The sequence below is a fragment of the Nylanderia fulva genome, unplaced genomic scaffold, assembly GCF_048542155.1.
Source record: "Nylanderia fulva isolate GAGA-0341 unplaced genomic scaffold, ASM4854215v1 Scaffold47, whole genome shotgun sequence".
Classification (NCBI taxonomy): Eukaryota; Metazoa; Arthropoda; class Insecta; order Hymenoptera; family Formicidae; genus Nylanderia; species Nylanderia fulva.
This window is the reverse complement of record NW_028190554.1, coordinates 1511293-1534854: the sequence shown is the minus strand read 5'-3', so window position 1 is coordinate 1534854 and position 23562 is coordinate 1511293. Positions and strand designations below refer to the sequence as shown.

The 23562-nt window shown below is 35.1% G+C and overlaps 1 protein-coding gene across 1 annotated transcript; it reads left to right on the top strand.

Annotated features, from left to right (window-relative positions):
* Positions 1-21419: 21419 nt before the first annotated feature.
* Positions 21420-23337, top strand: LOC146721473 (dynein light chain roadblock-type 2-like). Its single transcript, XM_085486698.1, has 4 exons — positions 21420-21856; positions 22083-22238; positions 22363-22697; positions 22771-23337. Exons 3-4 carry the CDS (start codon positions 22640-22642, stop codon positions 22980-22982), a joined length of 270 nt encoding a protein of 89 aa, XP_085342824.1. The 5' UTR covers positions 21420-21856; positions 22083-22238; positions 22363-22639; the 3' UTR covers positions 22983-23337.
* Positions 23338-23562: the final 225 nt, after the last annotated feature.

Below are 23562 nucleotides of genomic sequence, written 5' to 3'. Positions count from 1 at the left end.
TTATAATGTTCCTTAACACGTGTAGCTAATTGTCTCTTCGTTTGTCCCGTATATGTTGCTTCACAGTTGTTACATTTTAACTTATAAACTACGTCTGTTTTACAGCCGATGTCCACCCTGTCCTTGCCTTTGATAATTAAACTATTAAAACTTTTCGGAATGGTGTGTACAACTTTGATGCCAACTTTGATGCCAACCTTGTTCAGAGCTATGTTTAAATTCTCACTCAAATATTTTACATAAGGCAAAGACATCGTGGATTTCGTATCAAACTTTTTCTCAAGTCGCTCATAATCACTTTCCGACGTATTTCTGAATTTCAATGCCTTAATTCTACTCTGTACATGTGTACCTATAAGTTGTTTCGGAAAACCATTGTTAACTAAAATCTTTTTAACAATTTTAATATTATTTTCATGGAACCTAACATCTGATAATAAAATTGCTCGATCTAATAAAGTTTTGATGGTGTTAATCTTATAATTAAGTGGCTGGTTGGAGTAAAAATTAAGATATCTAACTGAAAAAGTAGGTTTTCTATATCAGTATGTATATAATTTACCACTATTATTTATCACTGTCATATCCAAAAAATTTAAGGACCCATTCTTCTCAATTTTGAGCGTGAATTTGAGACGTTCATGGTAACCATTAAAACTTTCTAAAATTAGTTTCATTTCTGGCTCAGTAGCCATCAAGAATATGTCGTCCACATATCCAAAAACTAGAATAATAAAGTCCAAATTATTAATACAATAACTCTCAAGAAGTACTATGAACACGAATGTCCAATGGGGTCCTCGTTATCATCAATCATGGCTGATATGGTTATAGATGATCTTGAAAGTCATTGTATTAATAATGTAGACAGTTGGATTTGACAATTGATTTTCCGTTAACATGTAAAGAGGTTTTGCCAAAGAGGAAAATTCTTTCACAAATTTCCTATAATACGAACAAAATCCTAAGAAACTTCTTAACTGTTTCTTTGTATGAGGGATTGGCCAATCTCTCACGGCAACAATCTTTTCCGGATCTGCAGCTACACCTTTTTCAGAAATTATATATTTCACGCCCCAAATATTTCACGTAATTTTGAAAGAAAACAAATTTCTTTGGATTAATTTTCAAATTCGCTTTTTTTAATTGCGAAAATACTAAATTTAAATTTCTGAACATTGCTTCAAAACTTTTTCCAAAAATTATTACGTTATCCAAATATACTAAACATATTTTTGACAATAAACCGTGTAAAACTTTCTCCATGAGCCGCTCAAACGCGGGAGCGTTGCATAAACCGAACGGCATTACCGTGAATTCCCAAAGACCTCTGCCGATCGAGAAGGCCGTCTTTTCTTTGTCTTCCGGTCGGACTTTAAACTTAATAACCACTTTTCAAATCTAATATAAAAAACCAACAATTACCTGAAAGCTGATCTAAAATGTCATTGATCCTGAGAAGAGGATAAGAATCTTTTACCGTGACATTGTTTAACTTCTGGTAATCAACACAAAATCTCAAATTGTCTTTTTTTCTCATCATCACGGCCGGAGAAAGCCAGGGACTTTGTAATTTTTCAATAACTCCTTGTTCCTTCATATCTTCAATTATTTTATCTACCTTTTTCCTTAAGTAAATCGGAATTCGACGAGGTACCTGTTTTATGAAGAGAAAGTCTTTCACATTGATAACATGTTTGATTACATTGCAATTGCCAGCCACAATAGTTTCTGAAAATACATTGCAAAAATCATTCAAAAAGTTGATGAAAATTTCTTTGTGTATTTTGTAAATTGATTGAATTATTCTGAAAAAGTTCTTTTAAGATAGATGGAATTTCAAAAGAATTTTCAATTCGAAAGCAATTATAAATTTCTTTATTTATTTCCTTATCATTGAATTCATTATCCAAAATATTCTGTACATTAATTTTTTTAAGAAAATCGCTTCTAATAGGCAATTATTATTTATTTTAGCAACAAACATAGGAATCATAATAGATTATTTTCTAACTTTTACTACCTTAACCTCACTACTACCTTAAAATTCGATAATTACTTTTTCTCCTGTAAACTATCTAAGATTGCAATTTTTAATTCTAATCCTTTTCATATCGTTATTTATCAACTTTTTATTTAAAATGGAAATATCAGAGCCCGTGTCTATCTTTAAAGAACATTCTCTACCATCTACTTTTCCATAATAATAAAAATCATTATTCCTTATTCTAGCGACACTAAATTCTACTAAACGATTTTTGGGGGTTTGTGAGCAAGTTGAGCGCATCCCGCGCAGCTCAACTAGATTAGACGCGTTTCCCTTTTCTTCAGGACATTCCGAAAATGTCCTGTCTTCCCGCACGTTCAACATTCTTTTCCTTTCGAGGAAAAATTTCCTCGCCATTTCCCTCCCAAAGAATTTTTCTTTCCGTTATCTTTCCGTGTGTCATTCTCGTTCTTTTCGTTTTCGTTCCGCGCGCTGTTTCTCTCCACCTTCTGATAAAAATTCGATTTCTCAAAATTTCTGTTAAATTTTCCAAAATTTTTTTTCTTTTTTCAAAATTTTCTCTCTAAATTATTTTCACCGTTTTTGCTCTCTCAATGGCCAAATTCAAGAAAGTTATTCCCTCTAATTGGAGAGTCCTCCTTAAGAAACCATCAGACAAAGCTAAAACGAATTGTGTGCACGCGATTTTGTCTCTCACCACGAAGGAACATTCCGGATAAGCTAGGCGTGACAACCGTTCTAATTCGGCATCAAATGAAGCTAAATCTTTTCCAAACTTTTGTTTACGATTTGTAAATAATGAATAATAATTCTGGGTTAGGTTTCCCTTACCGAATAAAAGTTTTAATTTCAATTTTAATTCGATGAAATTTAGGTTATCAAAATTTTCTATATTTCCCAAAACCGTCTGCGCTTTCCCCCTAAGAGTCGCGGCTAAAGCAACCGTTTTTGTCGATTCGTCCCATTTATTTGCGCGCGCGATCAAAAGAAATTGCGAGAGAAACTCTCACAGCGAAACTTTTCCGTCAAATGTATCAGGCTTTAACTTGAAGCTCATTTTTATGCAAAGATCGTTATCGGGAATTATATAAGCAAAAGCTCTGTTTTTGGAAAATTCTCCGCAAGTTCTATTATCGGAAAAACTTAGCTGGGTATCCCGTGCGGAGATCTTTTGTTGTAAACGGCGCAACTCCTCGTCCCGTTGCTGTAATTCGGCCTCAAAACGTATCTGCTGCTGGAGACGCTTCTCTCGCAGCTGCCGAATCTCATCTAATGCAGTCTGCAATACGTCTGCTTCTGTCGGCTCCTTACTCACAGTTACTCGAGACGAGGCCTGTGATCGGGTACTTCTCGGAGAATGCAGCATATTGATTTTCTGCGATGATTCTCGGCACGTTTCACAATCTTTCGTAGCTCGTTGCTGTTGTCACGTACCGACAAATTCTCATCACTCTCGGTTAGATTTATCTTAACTCAAACTAACATCCAATACGCGGGATCGCTAGAATTTGCTTATCGTCACGTATTGACAAACTTTCATCGCTCTCAGTTGATCCTAAATTAACATCCGATATGCAGGATCGCCAGGGTTGTTTATAAACCTTATAAACAAACCGAGATAAGGGCCTCCCTCCTTCAAAATTCATAGATGGAGGTGGTAAAATTTTGAGTATAAATAGGCCTGGAAAAACGCTGTGCATCGCAGTTGAAATCTTAACGAAACCTTTGTCGTAGCTATAGTTCTCCCCGAACTTCAACTGTCATCCTTCGTTTTCTTTATTCTTACGTTACGACTAATTCAGTACTTTAGACTTGTAATTTTGTGACCAGTTATAGAATAAAAGGTAATTGATAATACCACTATAAGCTTAGTCATTTGGAATCTGATCCGAGTTTTGATTAAAATTTACATATAACATAAGACATCTCCGAGAGCGGGTAACGGCCTTTTCGCTGACCAAGAGTGTAGCGAATTGGTAACCGGCGCTGCCGAAGAGCGTAGCGCCTACGAACACTGCTCTTGGTGTACGAGGTTATCTACCATTACTCTCAAATCGAGCTCACCCTTTCGCTGCCGAAGAGCGTAGCGAATCGGACTGGTCGCTGCCTTGCGTAGCGACCTTAAGTTCATTTTGGGAGCTTCCGTCGTATTTAACATTCTCATGAAGAAAAGGGCAGGTAAACGGGTACAGCTCAAACGGCTCAGATACCAGATAAAACAAGCGATTAATTCACAACAAGATTTCTTTCACCTCACGCAAAAACTCCAAGATTTAGAAGCAAACACCCAAATCAAGAAATCTCCTACTATTCCTTACCGACTAACTCCTATTAACGTCGAGCCTGACTATCCCGACTATCGCCGTATTAACAAAACTGATCCGCGTTATAAAGTTTATAAATTAAGATTCCTATTCGGCGCTGAAAACCAAGTACACACAACCCGTCCAACTCCCGGGTAAAGTATTTTAATATACTGACCCAAAAACGGACGAACGAGAACGTAACACTGTTCAATCCCGGACGAGCCCCCAAAATATTACGTCCTCGGGATGGCTTTTGTAATATCCCGCAAAAGCATCTCTCGCTCACTCACACGCACTCACTCGCGTAATAAGGAGATGAATTTTAATATAAAGACCTAATACACGAAACCAATGAAATATAATAAGTGCATTTATAATGCAAAGAAGCTCTCGTCTCGAGATATACGTCCGCTCGTTGCGAAAATTAGATCAAATTTAATCATGACGCCGGAAAACATCCGCACACCGGTTGTTAATAAACAACTCTCCTAGCGATTATGTTCAGGGGGTTGAAGACGTTCAGGGGATGAAAAACCAGGACGTAACAATATTAATAATAATTAAAGAGTAACAAATGGGCAAAGAGCACGTACACGATCTTGGTGTAAAGTTGTAATAAAATAATAACAGCAATCAGACTTTCGTTTCCGGTGTGAAGGAGAGCGGTCGGTGGGTAGAGAGAGCGAAAAATAGGGGTGAGAGTGAGTGAGAAGGAGAGAGAGAGAGTAGCGGTGTGAGTGAAGGTGAAAGAGGAGGGTAAGGTAAGGTGGAGTGAGTGAAGGGAGCTCAGGGAAAGGTAAGAGAGTAGATAAACATTGAGAGGTAAAAGAAAGTGAGGTTAGAGTCGGAAGCGTGGGGTGAGACGGGAGGGCGAGTGCAGAGAGTAGCAGGTGGAAGAGAACAGGTGGAGATAGGGGAATCTAGGGACAGAGAGGCAGGTGGCGATGAGCAGTAAGGCAGAGATAAAATAGAAAGAATAGAGAGGAAACAAACATGATCAAACATAAGCTAAAAGGTGAGGAAAGACGTGGCAGTACAGGGAATATAGTAGACGAGATGGTAAGGAAAAGAGAAAGAGAGGAAAAAGACGAAATGGAGGAGAAGGGAGAATGGATATTCCAAAAAAGTAAGAAGATAGTAAGATCGCCGGGGGAAGATGAGAGAGGAAAGAAAGGAAGAAGATGGGGAGAGTATAGAAAATTTAAAAAGAGTATTAATAAAAGAATTCAAAGAAATAGGGGAGGAGATTAAGACAAAAATAGCGGAGGAAATAGAAAAGAAAGTAGGAGAGAATATAATGAACAAATTAGATAGACTGAAGGAAGACCTGAGAGAGGAATTCAAAGAGAAAGAAAGAAAATGGGAGGAGGAAAGAAAGGAGACAAACGATAGAATTAAATTTCTAGAAGGAAAAGTGAAGGAATTAGAAGTAGAAAAGAGAGAAGCGGAGGAGGAAAAGGAAGAAAACAAGAAGGATAGAAAAGAGAGATTAGCAATGAGATTATAAAGAACTTAGAGATAAAATGGGAGAAAACGGAGAGAGAAGAAAGAAAACTCAATATAATAGTGAAAAGGATAGAAAGTGGAAAAGAAGGAGGAAAAGAGAAGATAGAAGAATTGATAGAAAGAATAAAAGTAAAGGCAGGGATAAAAAGAGTAAAAAAGGTAGGAAATCCAAATAAAGAAGGAAACAACATATTGCTAGTACCTCTAGACAGCTGGGAGCAGAAAAAAGAGATCCTAGAAAACAAGAGAAGACTGAAGGGGAGAAAGGAAATAATTGAGGATGACATCTCATGGGAAGAAAGAAGAACAAGATGGAACTTGAGGGAGATTGCAAGAAGAGAAAGAAGAGAAAGAAAAATGTATGGATAAGGAGAGGAAAGATGAATATAGAAGGAAAATGGTGGTTCTGGAACGAAGAAAAGGAGAAGTTGGAAAATGAAAAGGGGGAGGAAAAGGAAGAAGAGTTGGGAAACGGGAAATAAGGGAAGGGAGTGAAGGGGAGAAGGGGAAAATCAAAAGAGAAGAGAGAGGACTAAGTGAAGAGAGAGAGAGGCGGGGGACAGAAAATGAAAAGGATCGAAGTGAAGAGGAGGAAGATCAAAAAGAGGGGGTAGAGGAAGGGAGAGAGAAGGATAGGAAAAAATTCAAAGGTTGGAAAATTGCATTTTGGAACGTGGCGGGGATGAGAAACAAAGATACGGAATTTTGGAAAGAGATTAAGGAATGGGATGTAATGGTATTCATAGAAACATGGCTAGACAAGAAGGGGCGGGATAATGTTAGATATAAGCTGCTAGAAAATTTTATATGGGAAGTGCAATACGCGAGAAGAAAGAATAAAAAAGGTAGAGCGATGGGAGGAATGGTGATGGGAGTAAAAAAGGATTTGAGAAAAAAAGGGGAAGCAATAGAGACGGGAAAAGAGGGAATAATGGAGAGCAAGATTAGTTTAGGAGGGGAAAAATGGCGTATAGTTGGAGTATATGTTAATGGAGATCTAGAGAATAAATTGAATAGTATAAAAGCATGGATGGAAGAGAGAGAAGATGAGGAGAGAATAATAATAGGAGGGGATTTCAATGCAAAATGGGGGAGGAAGGAGGATGGTGGAAAGAGGAAGAGGAAGAAGAAGAAGAGTATAAAAGAAATAGAATTTCAAAGGACAAAAAGGTAAATAAGGAAGGAAAGATACTGAAAAATTTCTTGGGAGAAAGAGGCTGGGGAGTACTGAATGGAGGAGGAAAGGGAGATGAGGAGGGAGAGTATACATATACAGGGGCAAGAGGAAATTCGATGATAGACTATATAATAGTTTCAAGAGAAACAAAGGAAAAGATTGAGAGAATGGAAGTAGGAGATAAGGTGGATTCAGATCACCATCCGATAGTTGCATGGATAGAAGGAGAAACGGAAGAAAAGAAGGAGAAAAGACAAAAAAAGGAAAGAAGAGGAATTTGGGACGAGGAAGGAAGAAAGAAATTTAAGGAGAAACTAGGGGAGATTAAGGAAGAGGAGAGAGAGAGATGCAAGATGAGATCGAGAGTATGAACAAAAGAATAAGAGAGGCTTTGGAGATGGGGGTGGAGACAAGTGAAAGAAGAGAAAAGAAGAGTAGAAAATGGTGGAATACAGACTGCGCAAAAATGAAAAAGACAATGAGAAAAAGCCTAAGGAAATGGAGAAAGGGAAAAGGAGAGGAAGAGGAATATAAAGAACTAAAGAAAGCATTCAGGGAAAAATGCGAGGAGAGGAAAAAAGAGGAAGAGGAAAGATTAATAAGGGAAATAGGAGAAGCAAGAACAGACAAACAGGTATGAGAAATAGTGAATAGAGAAAGGAGGAAAAGAAAGAAAGTAAATGAGGAGATAGAAGAAGAAGAATGGAGGGAATATTTTATGAATATCCTAGGAGGAGTGGAGCAGAAGGTTATAAATGGGGCAGGAAAAGAAGGAAGAAAGGAAGAAGGAAGAGAAATAGGAAAAGAGGAGGTGAGAAAGGTGATAAGCAAAATGAAAGACAACAAAGCAATGGGAAAAGATGGAATTCCAAATGAAGTCTGGAAATATGGAGGGGAAGAAATAGAAAAGTGGGTAAGAAGAATATGCGAGAGAGTATGGAGAGGAGAAGGATGGCCAGAAGGGTGGAAGGATGGAGTGATCGTGCCGATAAGGAAAAAAGGAGAAGGAAAAAAAGTAGAAGATTACAGAGGAGTGACACTGATGCCGACACTATATAAAATATACGTATCAATAATAACAAACAGGTTAACAGAAGAGGTCGAAAGAAAGGGAAAGCTACCGGAGAACCAGATGGGATTCAGGAAGGGAAAAGGAGTGATGGACAATGTATACGTATTAAACTACCTAGTACAAAGACAGCTTGGAAAACAAAAAGGAAAATTGATAGCATGCTTTGTGGATTTGAAGGCGGCGTTCGACTCTGTAGACAGAAAAACGCTAATAAAAGCATTGAAGGAAAGAGAAATAGGAGAGGATTTAATAGAAAGAATAGAGGAAGTATTAAGAGAAACAAGAAGTGGGGTAAAAGTAGGGGGAAAAATAGGGAAGGAATTTTGGATGGCAAAAGGGGTAAGACAGGGATGCCCGCTGAGCCCGATGCTGTTCAACCTACTAATGGCTGACCTGGAGGAAGAATTGAGAAAAGGGGGATGGGGAGGAGTAAAACTAGGAAAGAACAAAATATACTCGTTAGCGTACGCAGATGACGTAGTGATTTTAGCAGAGGAGGAACAAGAAATGAGGGCAATGTTAGGAAAAATGGAACAATATATGGGAAAAAAGAAACTAGAATTGAATACGGATAAAACGAAGGTAATGGTATTTAAAAAGAGAGGGGGCAGAAGTAAGAAAACAAGTTGGAGATGGGAAGGAAAAAGGATAGAAGAAATAAAAGCGTTCAAATACTTAGGATACACACTACAGAGAAACGGCAGACAGGAAGAGCACATAAAGGACAGAATCAGAAAGGCAATGGGAGTTGCAGGAAGCGTATGGGGGATTGGAAAAAGGAAATTCGGAAGGAATATAAATAGACGAATATGGCTGTTCGACACATTGATCTGGACGGTGTTGGGATACGGAGCGGAAATATGGGGATGGGGGAACAGAAAGGAGATAGAAAAGGTAGAAGAAAGATACTTGAGATGGGTGATAGGAGTGGACTGGAGAACACCAGAATACCTAGTAAGAGAGGAAATGCAAAGAGATAAACTAAGAGGAAGGGCAGCAAGAAGAGCATGGAATTTTGAAAAAAGATTAGAAGAAGGAAAAGGAGGGGGGCTAGCCAAAAGATGCTTAGAAGAGATAAAAGAGAGAGCAGAGGAGGACAGGAGGCTAACAGAATGGGAAAAAGAAAGAAAAAGCTTCTTCGAAGAGAGAGGTGCTTGGAAAGAGGGGATAGTATGGAAGAGAAAAGAGGGAATGGTAGAGTTTAAGGTAGTAGAAGGAAAAGAAAAGGAAATACAAAGAAGAGAAAGATGGCAGAAGATAAGGGAATCTAAATACAATAAATGGTACAGGATGATAAAAGGAGAAGGAATCCCAAAATACCTAAAGAAAGGATGGTCGGAAGAGAGATGGAGGAGACTAGCAAGATATAGGTTAGGGAATGAATTAAAAGAGAGCAACTATTGGGAGGAGGAAGAAAAAAGAAAATGCAGAGTATGTGGAGGAGAGGAGGAGACATGGGAGCATGTGATAGAAAGGTGCAGAAGGGGAGAAGAGGGGAACAGGGAGAGCTGGCAGGAGAAGATGGAGAAAATTCTGGGGGAAGAGGGAGAAGGAGAAGAATGGCTGTTAGAGATAGAAGGGTGGAGAAGGGAGGAAAGAGAGAGGGAGGTGAAAGAAAGGGAGAGGGAAGGAGAAGGAGAAGGTGAGAGAGAGAGAGGAGTGTGAGTGAGAGAGAGAGGGAGAAGGGTGAGTATGAGGGGAGAGAAAAGTAACAGAGAGTAAGAAGCAAAGCATAAACCGGAAGCGAAGGTCCAAAAAATAGAAATAAGCAATAAGCGGTATTTAGTAATATAAGAAATAGTAGCATAAGACAAGTAGGATAAGAAATAGTATAAGAAAGGTAGGATAATAATGGTATAAGAAATAGTGTAAAGCAGATAAGTAGGCGATGTGTGTGTGTGCGGCGTAGGGTTAATTTTAAGAAAATTTTGTATGGAAAATTGTAACCCAAATTGGGAACAATAAAGAAATATCTAATCTAATAACAGCAATCAATTGTCAAACGTTTCGGTTATTATTTAACCATCTTCAGTGACAAATTAAATACAATAATTAATATTAACAAATAATTGGATAAATAAGAATATTTATTATACTTTTAGAATAGCAGTGATATCAGTCAAAAAACAACGATCTATCTCGACATATCAAACGGAATAAAAGTCACTCGATGAAAACAATTATATTTCGAGGCACCGACAAAACTAGAAGAGAGGGGAGTCAAAAGGGGAGAGGGAAAGGAAAGAGAAAAGGAAAACGGGTAAAATTAAATGATGGATAAGGAATTGATAATTGAGGAGTAGGCGTCAGGGAAAAGTTCGGTGTCACTTTGTTTATTTAAGCTATTCTTTTGTCCCTTAATGTGCAACATCTCAGAAATCAGTTTTTTTGTAACGATGTTCAACATCTAAAATTTGTACACCGTCCCAATCAAATTTATGATTGTTCACGCGGTGTACAGATATTACAGACGGAGATGCTGCATTTCTGAGAATATCAGACCGATGTCCTCTGACTCTAGTTTTTAGTTTTCTCTTCGTTTGGCCTACATAAGTAGCATTACCGCAGAAGATTCTATAAACGACATCACACGCATTAGTATGTTCCAACTTATCTTTGTGTATTTTTATGATGTTATTGAGATTCTTGGCTTTTGGAAATGCAGTTCTATATCCAAAACTTTTTGTTATTAAATTAAATTTATTTTCCACTGAGTGAGCATAAAGAAACACGAAATAAGGTTAGGTTTATGCATCTTTATTATTATTATCAGATAACTCCTTATTATTATTGTCAGATAAATAGAATAAATAAAAAAGTCTGTCCTTAATTGTCTGAAAAATAAAATCCAAAGGAAAGCAGTTATCCAATAAAATGTGTATAACTTTTCCAAATTTTCTTGATAAAAGCAAGGATGGGATAATTTGATAACTTTATCTACTAAACTAATCATGGTGCCTTTTTTATGTGTTAAAGGATTCTGAGAGTAGAAATTTAAATATCTCCCAGAATAGGATGGTTTTTGGTACCAATTAACTATTAATTTATCCTCTTTCATAATCGTCAAATTTAAAAAACTGATTTTATCATTTAAACCCACCTCTATCGTGAATTTGATTCTTGTGTGACAAAAATTGAAAATATTAGTCACTATTTCATACGAGTCCTCTGGTACTGCCAATAAAATGTCATCTACGTAACGGAAATAAAACGGAATGTTAAACGGTAATTTTTCAATAGCTAATTTCTCAATATTTTGTAAGGTAATATCCGCAATAATGGTAGAGAGTGGTGAACCCATAGGAGTACCGAAAATCTGTTTGTAATAACAATTATCAAATTTGAAAAAACTCGAAGATAACACAAACTGTATGCCTCTCATAAACTCATCTTGAGTAATGCAAGTGTTGTCTTTTATGTACTCCCATCTTTTTGTTAAACTAGAAATGGCCTGTCTATTGGTATATTAGTGAACAAAGAGACCACATCAAGTGAAACCAATTTATAGTTTGGTTCCAATCTTATGCAATTCAATCTATTCACCAATGCACAACTATTGGTCACATGTGAATTAGGTTTCGGGATACTATTATATATTAACTCGTGAAGAAAGTTGGCTAAATTATAGTGTGGGCTATTTATAGAGGAAATAATGATTCTCAGTGGACAGTCAGATTTATGCACTTTCGGCAGACCATAAGCTCGAGGTAAATTACCTTTGCTACAATTTAAAAATCTATACGTGTTATCATCGATAAAATTTCCTTGCTTCCAAGGAGAGACTTTAAACAATTTATCAAAGAATTAATCGGATCTTTTTTTAAATGTTTGTATGTACTAGTGTCATTAAGTAAACCTTTCATTTTGGTAATATAATCTGTTTTTTGTAGCGCAATAGTGTGTGTGCGTGTGTGACATGTCCGCTCGCGTTAGACAGTAATGTGTTATTAACAATTTTTAACAGATACCCTCTTGATGTAATTTTTATAGAAATAAAACGCAGATTAAAAAATTTCACTATCAATAATTTCAATAAAACTAAAACAAAGAATATAGGAATCAATAATAATAACACTGAAGATAATAAAAAATATATTGTTTTTCCTTACATCGAGACGATCTCAGAATTTGTTGCATCTGCGATAAAAAAATCTGACTTAAAGGTAGGATACCGTTGCATTAAGAAACTCTTGTTTTATAAAAGTACAGAAGGACAAGAATGAGCGACCTTATGATTCTAACGTCATCTATAAAATAAACTGCAACGATTGCGATGCGACATACATAAGTTAGACTAAGAGACAATTGAGCACCAGAATTAAAGAACGTATGAATAACGTTAAATTAGACTCTACGAGACACTCAGTGATTTCTGAACACATTATAAACGAAGGACATTCATTTGATTGAAAAAATGTAAAAGTCCTGGACATTGAGAAAAATTACCAAAAAAGGCTTATATCTGAAATGCTACATATTAAAAAACACAAAAATAGCATTAACTTAAACAAGGACACTGAGTTGCTTGATAGCAGTTATTTTGACATTCTCGATAAATTATCTTAGTCATGACAAATAAATATAACAGTATAGACATTAATTTACACCGACGTTCATTTCCCATTTTAACTTTGACTTTCAATCGTATAACAACAATTATATAAAATGTTTGTGACTCTTGTGATATTTTAATTAATTTATCGATTAATTGTTTCAACATATGGACATAGAAGTGAGTAATTTATCACGTTACGATAAAATATCTTTTGTTAAATTTTCTCAGTACTAATAACTTATGTAGTTGTGTAGTGCAGATTATTACGAAACTCCTTAAATTCCAACTTTTGACTGTGCGGATTTTTTAAGACAATGACTCATAAAGAAACTCTAACCATCTTTTCCTTTGCCTATCAACGAAGAATTATGCCAAAGGTTTTTTTTTGAACGACTTGTACAAAATTGTTTAGAACATTTTACTGTATTGGCAATATCCGAGTTTCGAATTGACATAGCTTTCTCTAATTAAATACTTTCGATACTACATTACATCATGTTTTTTTATATCATAATTTTATATCATGTTTTAATGTTTTATTAATTTTTAAATTTTATATTGAAAAAAACCTTAGTGAGGTCGAAACGTTTACATGTGAAGGATATTAATAATAAAGAAAAAGTTTTTATTTACACCTAATTTTTGCTCGATTGTTGGCCTATTAAGTTACTTTTATTAATTTTGAATTTATGCGAGCCTTTACTTTCTGAATATTGAAATATATAAAAAGGTAAGAATCTTCTCTCGACCGTACTGGCAAATATTATTTATTCAATCACAACGTTTCGACCCTTCTTTGAGTCCTTATCAAGTGATCTAGATATACATAGACAGAGATTAATACAATAAAAAACAAAATTACTTCATTAACAATAGTACGCTATTATTTATTAGTAAAACGCTATTATTCCAAAGACAAAAATCCACGAAATAATTAGTACCTTTAATAATTATCACCACCGTTTACCTTTACATATGAGACGGAATCAGACGGATGTATTAATTTTTTGAATACAACGATCTCTCGGTCTAGTGGAAAGCTTGTAACAAATTGGTACAGGAAGGAAACGTGTTCGAACAGATATATGAATTTCTTTTCCAATCACCCTTTTAAATATAAAATAAACACAATTTTTAATCTTGTAGATCACGCGATTCTCTTATCTAATGACCAGTTTCACGACGAGAATATTAATATCGTAAAACAGATTTTATTTAATAACTGCTTTCCTAAACATGTAATTGATCGTTGGGTTAATGGAAGGATTAATTTTTTAAAACACAGAAACATGAATGAATCGAGTAATGAGCGAAATGTTGTTAATAAGTCTCCTTTCATTTCACTACCTTATGTTAATAGCTTAGGCAATATCGATCGAATTTTTAAAAATATCGGATTTAATGTTGTTCATAATGTTCCTAAAAAACCAAATCATTTAATTACATTCGGCAAGGATAGACTGCCTACAGATAAAAAGACTGAAGTAGTTTACAAAATTAATTGTAATGATTGCAATGTGTCATACATCGGACAAACAAAGAAACATCTATGTAGACGTGTAAAGGAACATTTCAGCAACATCAAAATGCATTCGAGTAATTTATCAGTTATCAGCAAACATAAAATTGAATTCGATCACGATTTTGACTGGACTTCGCCTGTTATTTTGCACAGTGAAAAACACGTAAGAAATCGCTGAAATGTTTTTTATTAAGAAAAATAATAACGCTATTAATTTACAAAAGGATACCGACAATCTAAGTAATATTTACGACAAAATAATAAAGGTCGTTTTAGTCTCCAATAACTCTTCTAAGAGTCTTGACGTGTTGTCAAACCGACACTATGTTCGTTCTTGACATCCAGAGGCGTAGCGATGGGGAGGCAGATGGGGGCACGTGTCCCCGGGCGCCGATGATGAGGGGGCGCCAAATGGTCCTTTAGAATTGATGACAAATTTTGGGACACGCGGGGAGTCGACGCCAGTGTGCCGACTGAACGGGGCGCCGGGCCCGGGGCTACGGGTGAAAGTAGAGTGGGGATAACTTGTAGAAGCGCACGGCGCGGCCTGCGCCTCTGCGAATTACCCCCACTCTACTCTACTCCCACCCATAGCCCCGGCGCTTCAACCTGCAGTCGCGTGGGAGTTAAGGGACATAAGAACGTCAGTCTGGACAATCAGCGCATCTCCACTCCCCACTTCTGCGAGATCGCGTTCTTTTGCTACCTACGCGAGATAGAAAAAATATAGAGGCGCGCCAAAAGGGTAGATACCTCTGATGAGGATACGAGATTTAAAAGTTTATGTACTTATGTATGATTAAAATATACGATATATGGTACATAATTTAACTTAAAAAAAGTATTATTTTTTAATAATTATATAATAATGTCGGGAAAGAAACTTAGTGGCTTTCAGCGTCGGAAAAGAAAGGTAGAATATGAAAAAGAAGATACGAAATCCAGAAAATTAATGGCTGGATTTTTAAAAACAAATCAGTCGATAGCATATGAGGAAGTAGATTCGGATGCAGAGGCAAGAGATGACTGTATTAATAATTATCAGAATGAGCCTAATATTTCAGGTGTGCAGAACGCCCAATTAAATAAAAATAATGAGGACCAAGATGATGATGCCAATCAATCAAATATTTCAGAGGAAATAAATACTGATGAAACCAAAAACGTAAAAGAAAACAATGACGAAGATCAGTTTGAAAAATCTAGTTATTCCGATGAATTAGAACAATCAGATCTATCGAAAGTAATTCTTGATATATTTAAATACCACGATATTGCATATTTAGAATTTGACGAAACATCGCACTTGCCAAAAATATCGCAGCAGCTTCGTACTGAGATGATTAATCGAGGCTCAGAATATTTCCAGAACAAATCTGGTCCATTTGTACCGTCAGGTGGACGGTCAATGACTGTGTCATGGTTTAAACGGCGACTTGCTAATCAAAAAGGAAATGAAGTAAATAGATCGTGGCTACTTTATTCACCATCGAAAAAGGCGGCTTATTGTTTTTCTTGCTTATTATTTCCTTCGTCCAAGCCCAATACGAGATCATCTTTTGAATTGGCTACTGGATTTAGTAACTGGAAGAAGCCAGAAAAATTGTCAGCGCATGAAAATAGTCCTAGTCACCGTAAATCGTTTACTAGTTGGAAAGAAACGGAACGAAGATTAATTAAAGGAAAAATACTTGATGCTGAACTAGAAGCTCAGATTGCATCTGAGAAACAACGATGGCGAGATGTGTTAGATAGATTACTTGCTTGCATAAAGTATTTTGCCACTCAAAATTTGCCATTGCGTGGCCATTCAGAAAGCTTAAGTCATGACGATGGTAAAAATTTGGGAAACTTCCTATCTCTTCTAAAACTAATAGCTCGGTACGACCCACTTTTAAAAAACCATCTCAACTATGCTATCGAGAATCCACACTCTACATCCTACTTATCTCCGCAAATTCAGAATGAATTTATTCATCTTCTTTCCTCTGCTGTCAGGAACAAATTGGTAAACGACATAAAAAAAAAATAAATATTATGGCATTTTGCTTGACTCGACTCCAGATCTCGCACATCGAGAGCAACTGTCTGAAGTTATCAGATACGTAGATATCGATTTTGTTAATAAAACAGTTGTCATTAAAGAATCCTTTTTAGGATTTATAGAGTTGCACGCTAAAAATGCAGCTTCTATAGAAAAAGTGATTGTGGAGAAATTGAATTCTGACAACATATCTTTAGATACTTGCAGGTCACAATGCTATGATAACGCGGCTGTGATGGCTGGATATATATCTGGAGTTCAACAAAGGATCTGTGAGAGAAATCATCGAGCTTTGTTTGTTAATTGTAATAACCACAGTTTAAATTTAGTAGGTGTACATTCAGCTAAGCAAGATCCACTTGTCGTTACATTTTTTGGTAAATTGGAGAATATTTATTTGTTTTTTTCGCGATCGACTCTGCGATGGGAAGAATTAAAGAAAGCCGTGAAGAAAACAGTAAAGCGTAAATCCGAAACCCGATGGAGTGCGAGGTATGAAGCTGTTAATGCTCTTTTTGATGGGCTCGATGCACTAGTGAACCTATTGGAGAAAATGTCAGGTGACTCGAATAATACAAATGAGACAAGAAGTGAGGCAGAATGTTTACTAGAAAATATTTTAAATTTCAACTTCTTAGTTCTGTTGCATTTCTGGAATAACATCCTAAGACGATTTGATCGCGTACAGAAACGTCTTCAAGATCACACGATGAACTTCTGGGATGCAGCTTGTGATTTGAAATCCCTAAAAATTGACATCAATAATTTGAGAGATGAATTTTGTCAAGATGCTGTTGAATATGGGAAGATGAAATGTGAAAGTTGGGATATAGATATTGAACGACGCATAAGAAGACGGCGAAAGATGCCTGGGAAAGTAACAACAGATGTAGGATTATCAGCAAGTGAAGAGATAATGCGCGTTATGAAAAGCGTTTTAGATCGGCTTCAACAAGAAATAATCACGAGATTTACTCGCCTGGAAGATTTAAATTCAAAATTTGGGTTTTTACTTAATGTTACAGAGTTACTTCATGAAAAAAACACGAATAATCTTCGTCAACATTGTTCTAATTTCGGTGAATTTTTTAACATTGATGTTGACGGAAATGAACTCTATAGTGAGATCTGTGACGCCAAGATGTTACTTCATACTTGCGGCGATACATTACCAGATACTCCGATGAAGCTTCTTTCATTTATAATATCATACGGTGATGACGTGTTTCCCAACTTGTGCGTTGCCTTGCAAATTCTTCTCACAATTGCTGTTTCAATTGCCAGTTGTGAACGCTCTTTCAGCAAATTAAAATTAATTCTTTCGTATCTACGTACATCAATGGGACAAAATCGCTTAAGTGATCTTGCTCTACTCAGCATAGAGAAAGAAACATTAGATCTGGTGGATTTCAATGAAGTAATTGATAAATTTGCGATTACGAAGGCCAGAAAAATTAATATTTAATATTTCGAGAAAGCTCGCTTCTATAAAAATTAAAAAAATGCAAAAAAAACTTAAAAAAGAAAAACACAAAAAAATTAAAAAAAGAAAAATGCAAAAAAAACTTAAAAAAAGAAAAATACAAAAAACGAAAAATGGAGTCGATAACCGCCACGTCCTCGATTCGTGACTCTGGGTTTAGCTGAGAGCGGTTATATTGTATATTGTTCAATAATTGAAAGTAATATTATGTATTAACTGTAAAACATACTAAGATGAAAAAGTTTAGCACGAGAGTACGCAGCTTTTTTTAATTTATTGGATGTACCAATTGATTTTGATAGATTTTTTCATTTCATCTTTCTGGACACATTTAAGTTAGAATATCTCGGGAACCTGATAATGGTAATGGAGCGATTTAGGTCACGGTTGGACTTGAATTCAGCGAATCAGCATGCCAAAAATCTTTGGAATTAGCTATAGAGGTCTAACGGATAGAGGGCGCAAATACATTGAAATGTCCCCGGGCGCCACACTCTCTCGCTACGCCTCTGTTGACATCTTAAAATTATAATTTTATTTTTATTTTTACAAGTATGTTTCGCTTTTTTTTATCATTTTGTAATATTGTTTTTTATTGTATTAATCTCTGTCTATGTATATCTAGATCACTTGATAAGGACTCAAAGAAGGGTCGAAACGTGATTGAATAAATAATATTTGCCAGTACGGTCGAGAGAAGATTCTTACCTTTTTTTAGGTTCTGTCTGGCGGTTCTCAAGTATCTGCGTTTTTATTGAAATATATGTATAACGGCATTCAAAAACCATTTACTCGTTTAATCTTTGTAGCTCCCATTGGTTGGCAATTCCCGTTTCATGTCTCTGGTTTCACTTCCTCTTTTATATGCTCCATCCAATTATTTCTACATCATGAAGTTAACATTTTTATTAATAATATTACTATATATTTTACAAAACATGCAACAAAAAACCAAGTCGCATACCATCGTCTCCTTCTACGTACGTATATCCTAATGTCCTCTAATGAATGTAAATAACATAACAATAAAAAATAGATCAAATAATTTTTAACGACCCAAGTAGCATAAAAAATATCTTTATTGTTAATTAGACATCAATTAAAATTAAGGACGACGTTTCGACCCTTGGTTTGGGTCCTTCTCAAGTATAAAAATTACAAAAAAAATATGTATTATATTTACGAAATAATATAAATCATAGAGCGACAATTTATATAATAGTCATTTAAAATATTACATAAACCGCATAACACAAACGCTCATTAAACCGTGTATAAACATTAAAACATACCTGACAAAAATTAAAATAAAATAAGTAATAAATTAAAAGGCCAACTTAACGAGCTAATTAATTAGGTGTTAAAAATTTTTTTATTCTACGTCATGAAATAATACAAATGATAATTAGTAAACGTTTCAACTGTACGACAGTCTTTATCAATACAAATATCGCTTTGCTAACATGTCAATAAATTAAATAATTTGGAAAGACAGAACTTATTATACATGTAAAATATACTCTAAAAACTCACCTTTAAAAAAAGGTAAAAAAAGGCGACCAGTTAAGGGCACGCCATTAACAAAAATTATCCATTGCAAACCCATGTAGAATCCTATCCTATTGCAAACCCATGTAGAATCCTATGAAAAATTAATCATTGCAAACCCATGTAGAATCCTAGGCAAAATTAACCATTGCAAACTCATGTAGAATCGTACCCATTGCAAACCTATGTAGAATCCTATGAAAAATTAACCATTGCAAACTCATGTAGAATCCTATGAAAAATTAACCATTGCAAACCCATGTAGAATTGTATTAAAAATTATCCATTGCAAACTTATGTAGAATCCTACATTGCAAACCCATGTACAATAGAATTGTATGAAAAATTATCGATTATAAACCCATGTACAATCGTAACAAAAGTAATGAAAAAAAAAAAATTGCGCCAAGTGAAAGTAGAAACTTGTACCAGTGGAAAATTAAAGTTGCAGACATATATAGAGTCGTATAATGAATCAGTAAAAATTTAAATTTGCAAATGTAGAATCGTACCATAAAAAAACTTATCTTTAAAAAAAAAGATAAACAAGATGCCAAGTCCATGCGCCATGTGAAAAAGAAATAATCTATCTTTAAAAAAAAAACACGCCGCTATCGGGCCTGGAAAAATTTCTCGCTCGCCGGCGAGAGCAACGCGCCGCGAGCGAACTTGCGCCTGTTCCCGAGTTCTCGCTTGTACCGCTAACGAGCGAGCTAAATGAGATTAATTAAATGAGGACGCATCGGAAAGTTTATTCGTGCAAACACTCCGGTTTCGCTTATCGGCATCCTGCCTGCATTCGTCCCAACATCATCGCGTGCGCGGAGGTCTTGTTTTTCTCGCGATACGTTTAACCCTTTAGGGAGGGATCAAAAACTTAGTGGTAGTCCCATCCGGAAGAGTCGTCCTTCTGAAATTCTACCTCCAAGTCCCGGACTTCAAGGTAACAAGTCGGTAGACGTTGCGATCAAGTCGAGATGACGATCGATGGCATTTTAACATTTGACACTAAACACACGGTTATGTGCATTGTATCAACAGTCGAGGATTATTCTGCTGCAATCTGTCCTATATATCGTCCAAGAACGAAACACATAGTTTTCTCTTGGCAACAAAGTTATTAAAATAATACAATAATTACAATTGCAATATAATGTAATCATAAATCAGGAATATCATTTATAACGCAAATATTTATTTTAAATAAAGACGAAAAAGAGAGAATAGAGACTCAACTTTCTAGTATACAAAAAAGCTGGAGTTGAAGAAATTAGTACTATTTCTTCAATCATTAGCTAAAAAGATAAAAATTCCAAGAAAGAATAGTTGATCAGACAAGCGTTACTTTTAATCCCCGTGAAAGATTCGACAGAGAGAGTGCGCTCGCGCGATGTAACCATCTAGACATATAACTTTGCGTATACAATAGTAGTACGAAAGTAGACTTGTACCAGGGGGATAGCGTAGGAAAAGAGACGGGAGAAAAGAGAGGACCGAGACAGACGAGTCCTCCTCGTGTGCACGTTCATTCGTCATAATGCACGCGCCGCGGTAGGTATAATAAGTACCCCTGGAGCTATTGCGATGCTTAAAGGCATCGCCAATTATCGCTGTGCATCCTCCCGACGAGAAGCCTGCCCATGAAGGCGCACATACAATCCACCCTTCTTTTATGTTCCCTTTTTTATTTTTCGACCGTACAGCATAGTCTGTCTGCGTCATGATGACGACCGTGTGTATCCATTAATCCGTCCGCAGTACTGTTGCATCGCGCGCTCCGGAAAAGGCAGGATGACCAGTTTCTTAATCCCCTCTTGTATTCCGAAAATATCTATGCATGCACAGAGAGAATTTCCTCGCCAAATTTACTCGGAAAATTATGGGATAATGTTGAAAGAATTTTATGAGTTTCTTCGATTAATTTTTATCACGGTAAAAAACATTGATATGTTTAATTAATTTTAGTATGTGTATAGTAAAATTTACTATGTACATTATTAAAATTTTTTGTTGTAGTGAATATTAATCACAAAGCAACTCTTATAAAATTCTTCCAATACCATATTGTCCCACGATTATCATGATTTTCAGAGTAACCGTGGGACAATATGGTATTGGTAAAATTTTATGAGTGTTCTCTAATTAATATTTTTACCACAATAAAAATATCAAGAGACACGGTAGTGTCTCGCGACCAGTTAAGGGCGTAGCCGAGACACCGTGTATCTTAACGCGAGTCGGACATTTGAGTCTTTATAATATTTCGAATTCTCAATAACGGCTGAAGCAATCGAGTTTATACTAGACTTAATCGATAGATTGAGTTTGAATTATATAATAAAAGTGTCTTTATTTCTGCTCTACGTGATTTGTAAGCAGAGATATATAATTGCAAAGTCGAAATATGAAAAATTTCTTTTAAGAAACGTCCCCGTCATCATTATTATCATCATCGACCACGCAAACATAGTAGTATCGTGCTACACGTATTCACACGTATACAACACATGCGCACACATATACCTGTATTACACGTACACAACACATGAATAGATGCATGTATTGGAAATGTCCATCTCGCACGTTTTACAACAGACGGCGATAGTTGCCCTCCGCTATATTGACAGCGTGCGGGGTTAGATATTTTCAATTTTCAATTTCAATTTTTACATTCAATTTTAATGTTATTATTTGCAAATTTATTGTCATAATAATTTATGTGCAAGTTTACAGTCTGTGATACAAAATCAGATATTTTGCTATTATTTCAATAATATTTCAATTATTATATATAAATGCCTATGTATGAGTATGCATATATTTTTAATAATTTTCTTAATTAGCTTCTATATTTTTTTCAGTTGTACATCAAGCAGGTAGCATTATCAGCTCACTTGTGAGCATGGGTTGGGCAATGGCTAGTTATCATCGCCGCATTCGATTAGCTTAACAAGATAAATCTAATATCAGTGCTATAGGAACCATTTTACAATTTTTCTGGCATTTTCTTATTGCAGGTACATATATATCCAATAATTAATATACAAAATTAAATATTATTCATCACACACTTTGTATCAAAATAATATATTTTTTAAATTATTTAAATTTATTTAATCATTTTTATCATTGTGATTGTAGTGGCAAGGATCTTATTGCTCAGTGTCATTGCAAGCATCTGGCCTATATATACCATAATATATTGTGTAATACATTGGATAAGTATGACAATATAGATTTTGATGGATTCCCATGGAATATTGGAATTTTGTCGGACTTACAGTCATCCACCACATATGCAGCCTACAATTAAAGAACGCATTTATTCCATATGATTTGCTTCCGTTATTGGAATATTTAAAATAAAAATTTTATTAATAAATTTCGATGAAATAATTTATAAGAGGTTGAAGAAACTATGAAACAAATTCAGTCTCATAAAAGGGTAGTTGGAACAATAGTGGTGAATGCAGAAGGTATTACATGAGATCATTGACATGATTTACTTGTAGTTGTAAACAAAAATTTATAAAATTATATTTGTTTTAGGTATTCCTATAAAGTCAACATTAGATAATACGACAACAGTTCAATACGCAGGTTTGATAAGTCAATTGTCAGATAAAGCTCGTTCTGTCGTACGTGACTTGAATCCAACAAATGATTTAACTTTCTTGCGCATACGTAGCAAAAAACATAAAATTATGATGGCACCAGATAAAGAATTCATATTAATAGTAGTACAAAATCCAGTTGATTGATATTTAAAAGAAACAAAAATATATTTCAAAGTTAAGATTTATTTTTTTGATTGTTAATTTAATCTGTATGCTACATTGGATGTTAATATCTATTCAATTAAATAAAGAAAAATAAAAGAATAAAGCTTAAAAATTATACAAAATGCAGTATTTAATTACTAATTTAACAAATTATGAACTTTTAGAGTTTTTAAATAGTGCTTTCTTCTTTGGTAACAATATTATATTTTTAAGTTTGATAATTATGAAAATATGTATATATAGTAATTCATGGCATGTTTATTTTTGTATTTAATACAATTATAAATGTACATTTCTCATCAATAAAATATCACAGTATCTTTTTTATAATTTAATTTTAATATTGGGATTGTTTTTATTCAGTGGAAAAAAAATGTGTAGTTGGTCCCTATTAATTATACATACATATAAGAGTGTCGCACAAATAATTCTATGCAGTCTTTTTAAGATAATATAAAAATACTTATAAATATAATCAATTAAAATACATATAATCAAAATTGTATGTATTAAAATTCAATAGCATATAAAAAAGATTTTTTAAAATTATATATATATA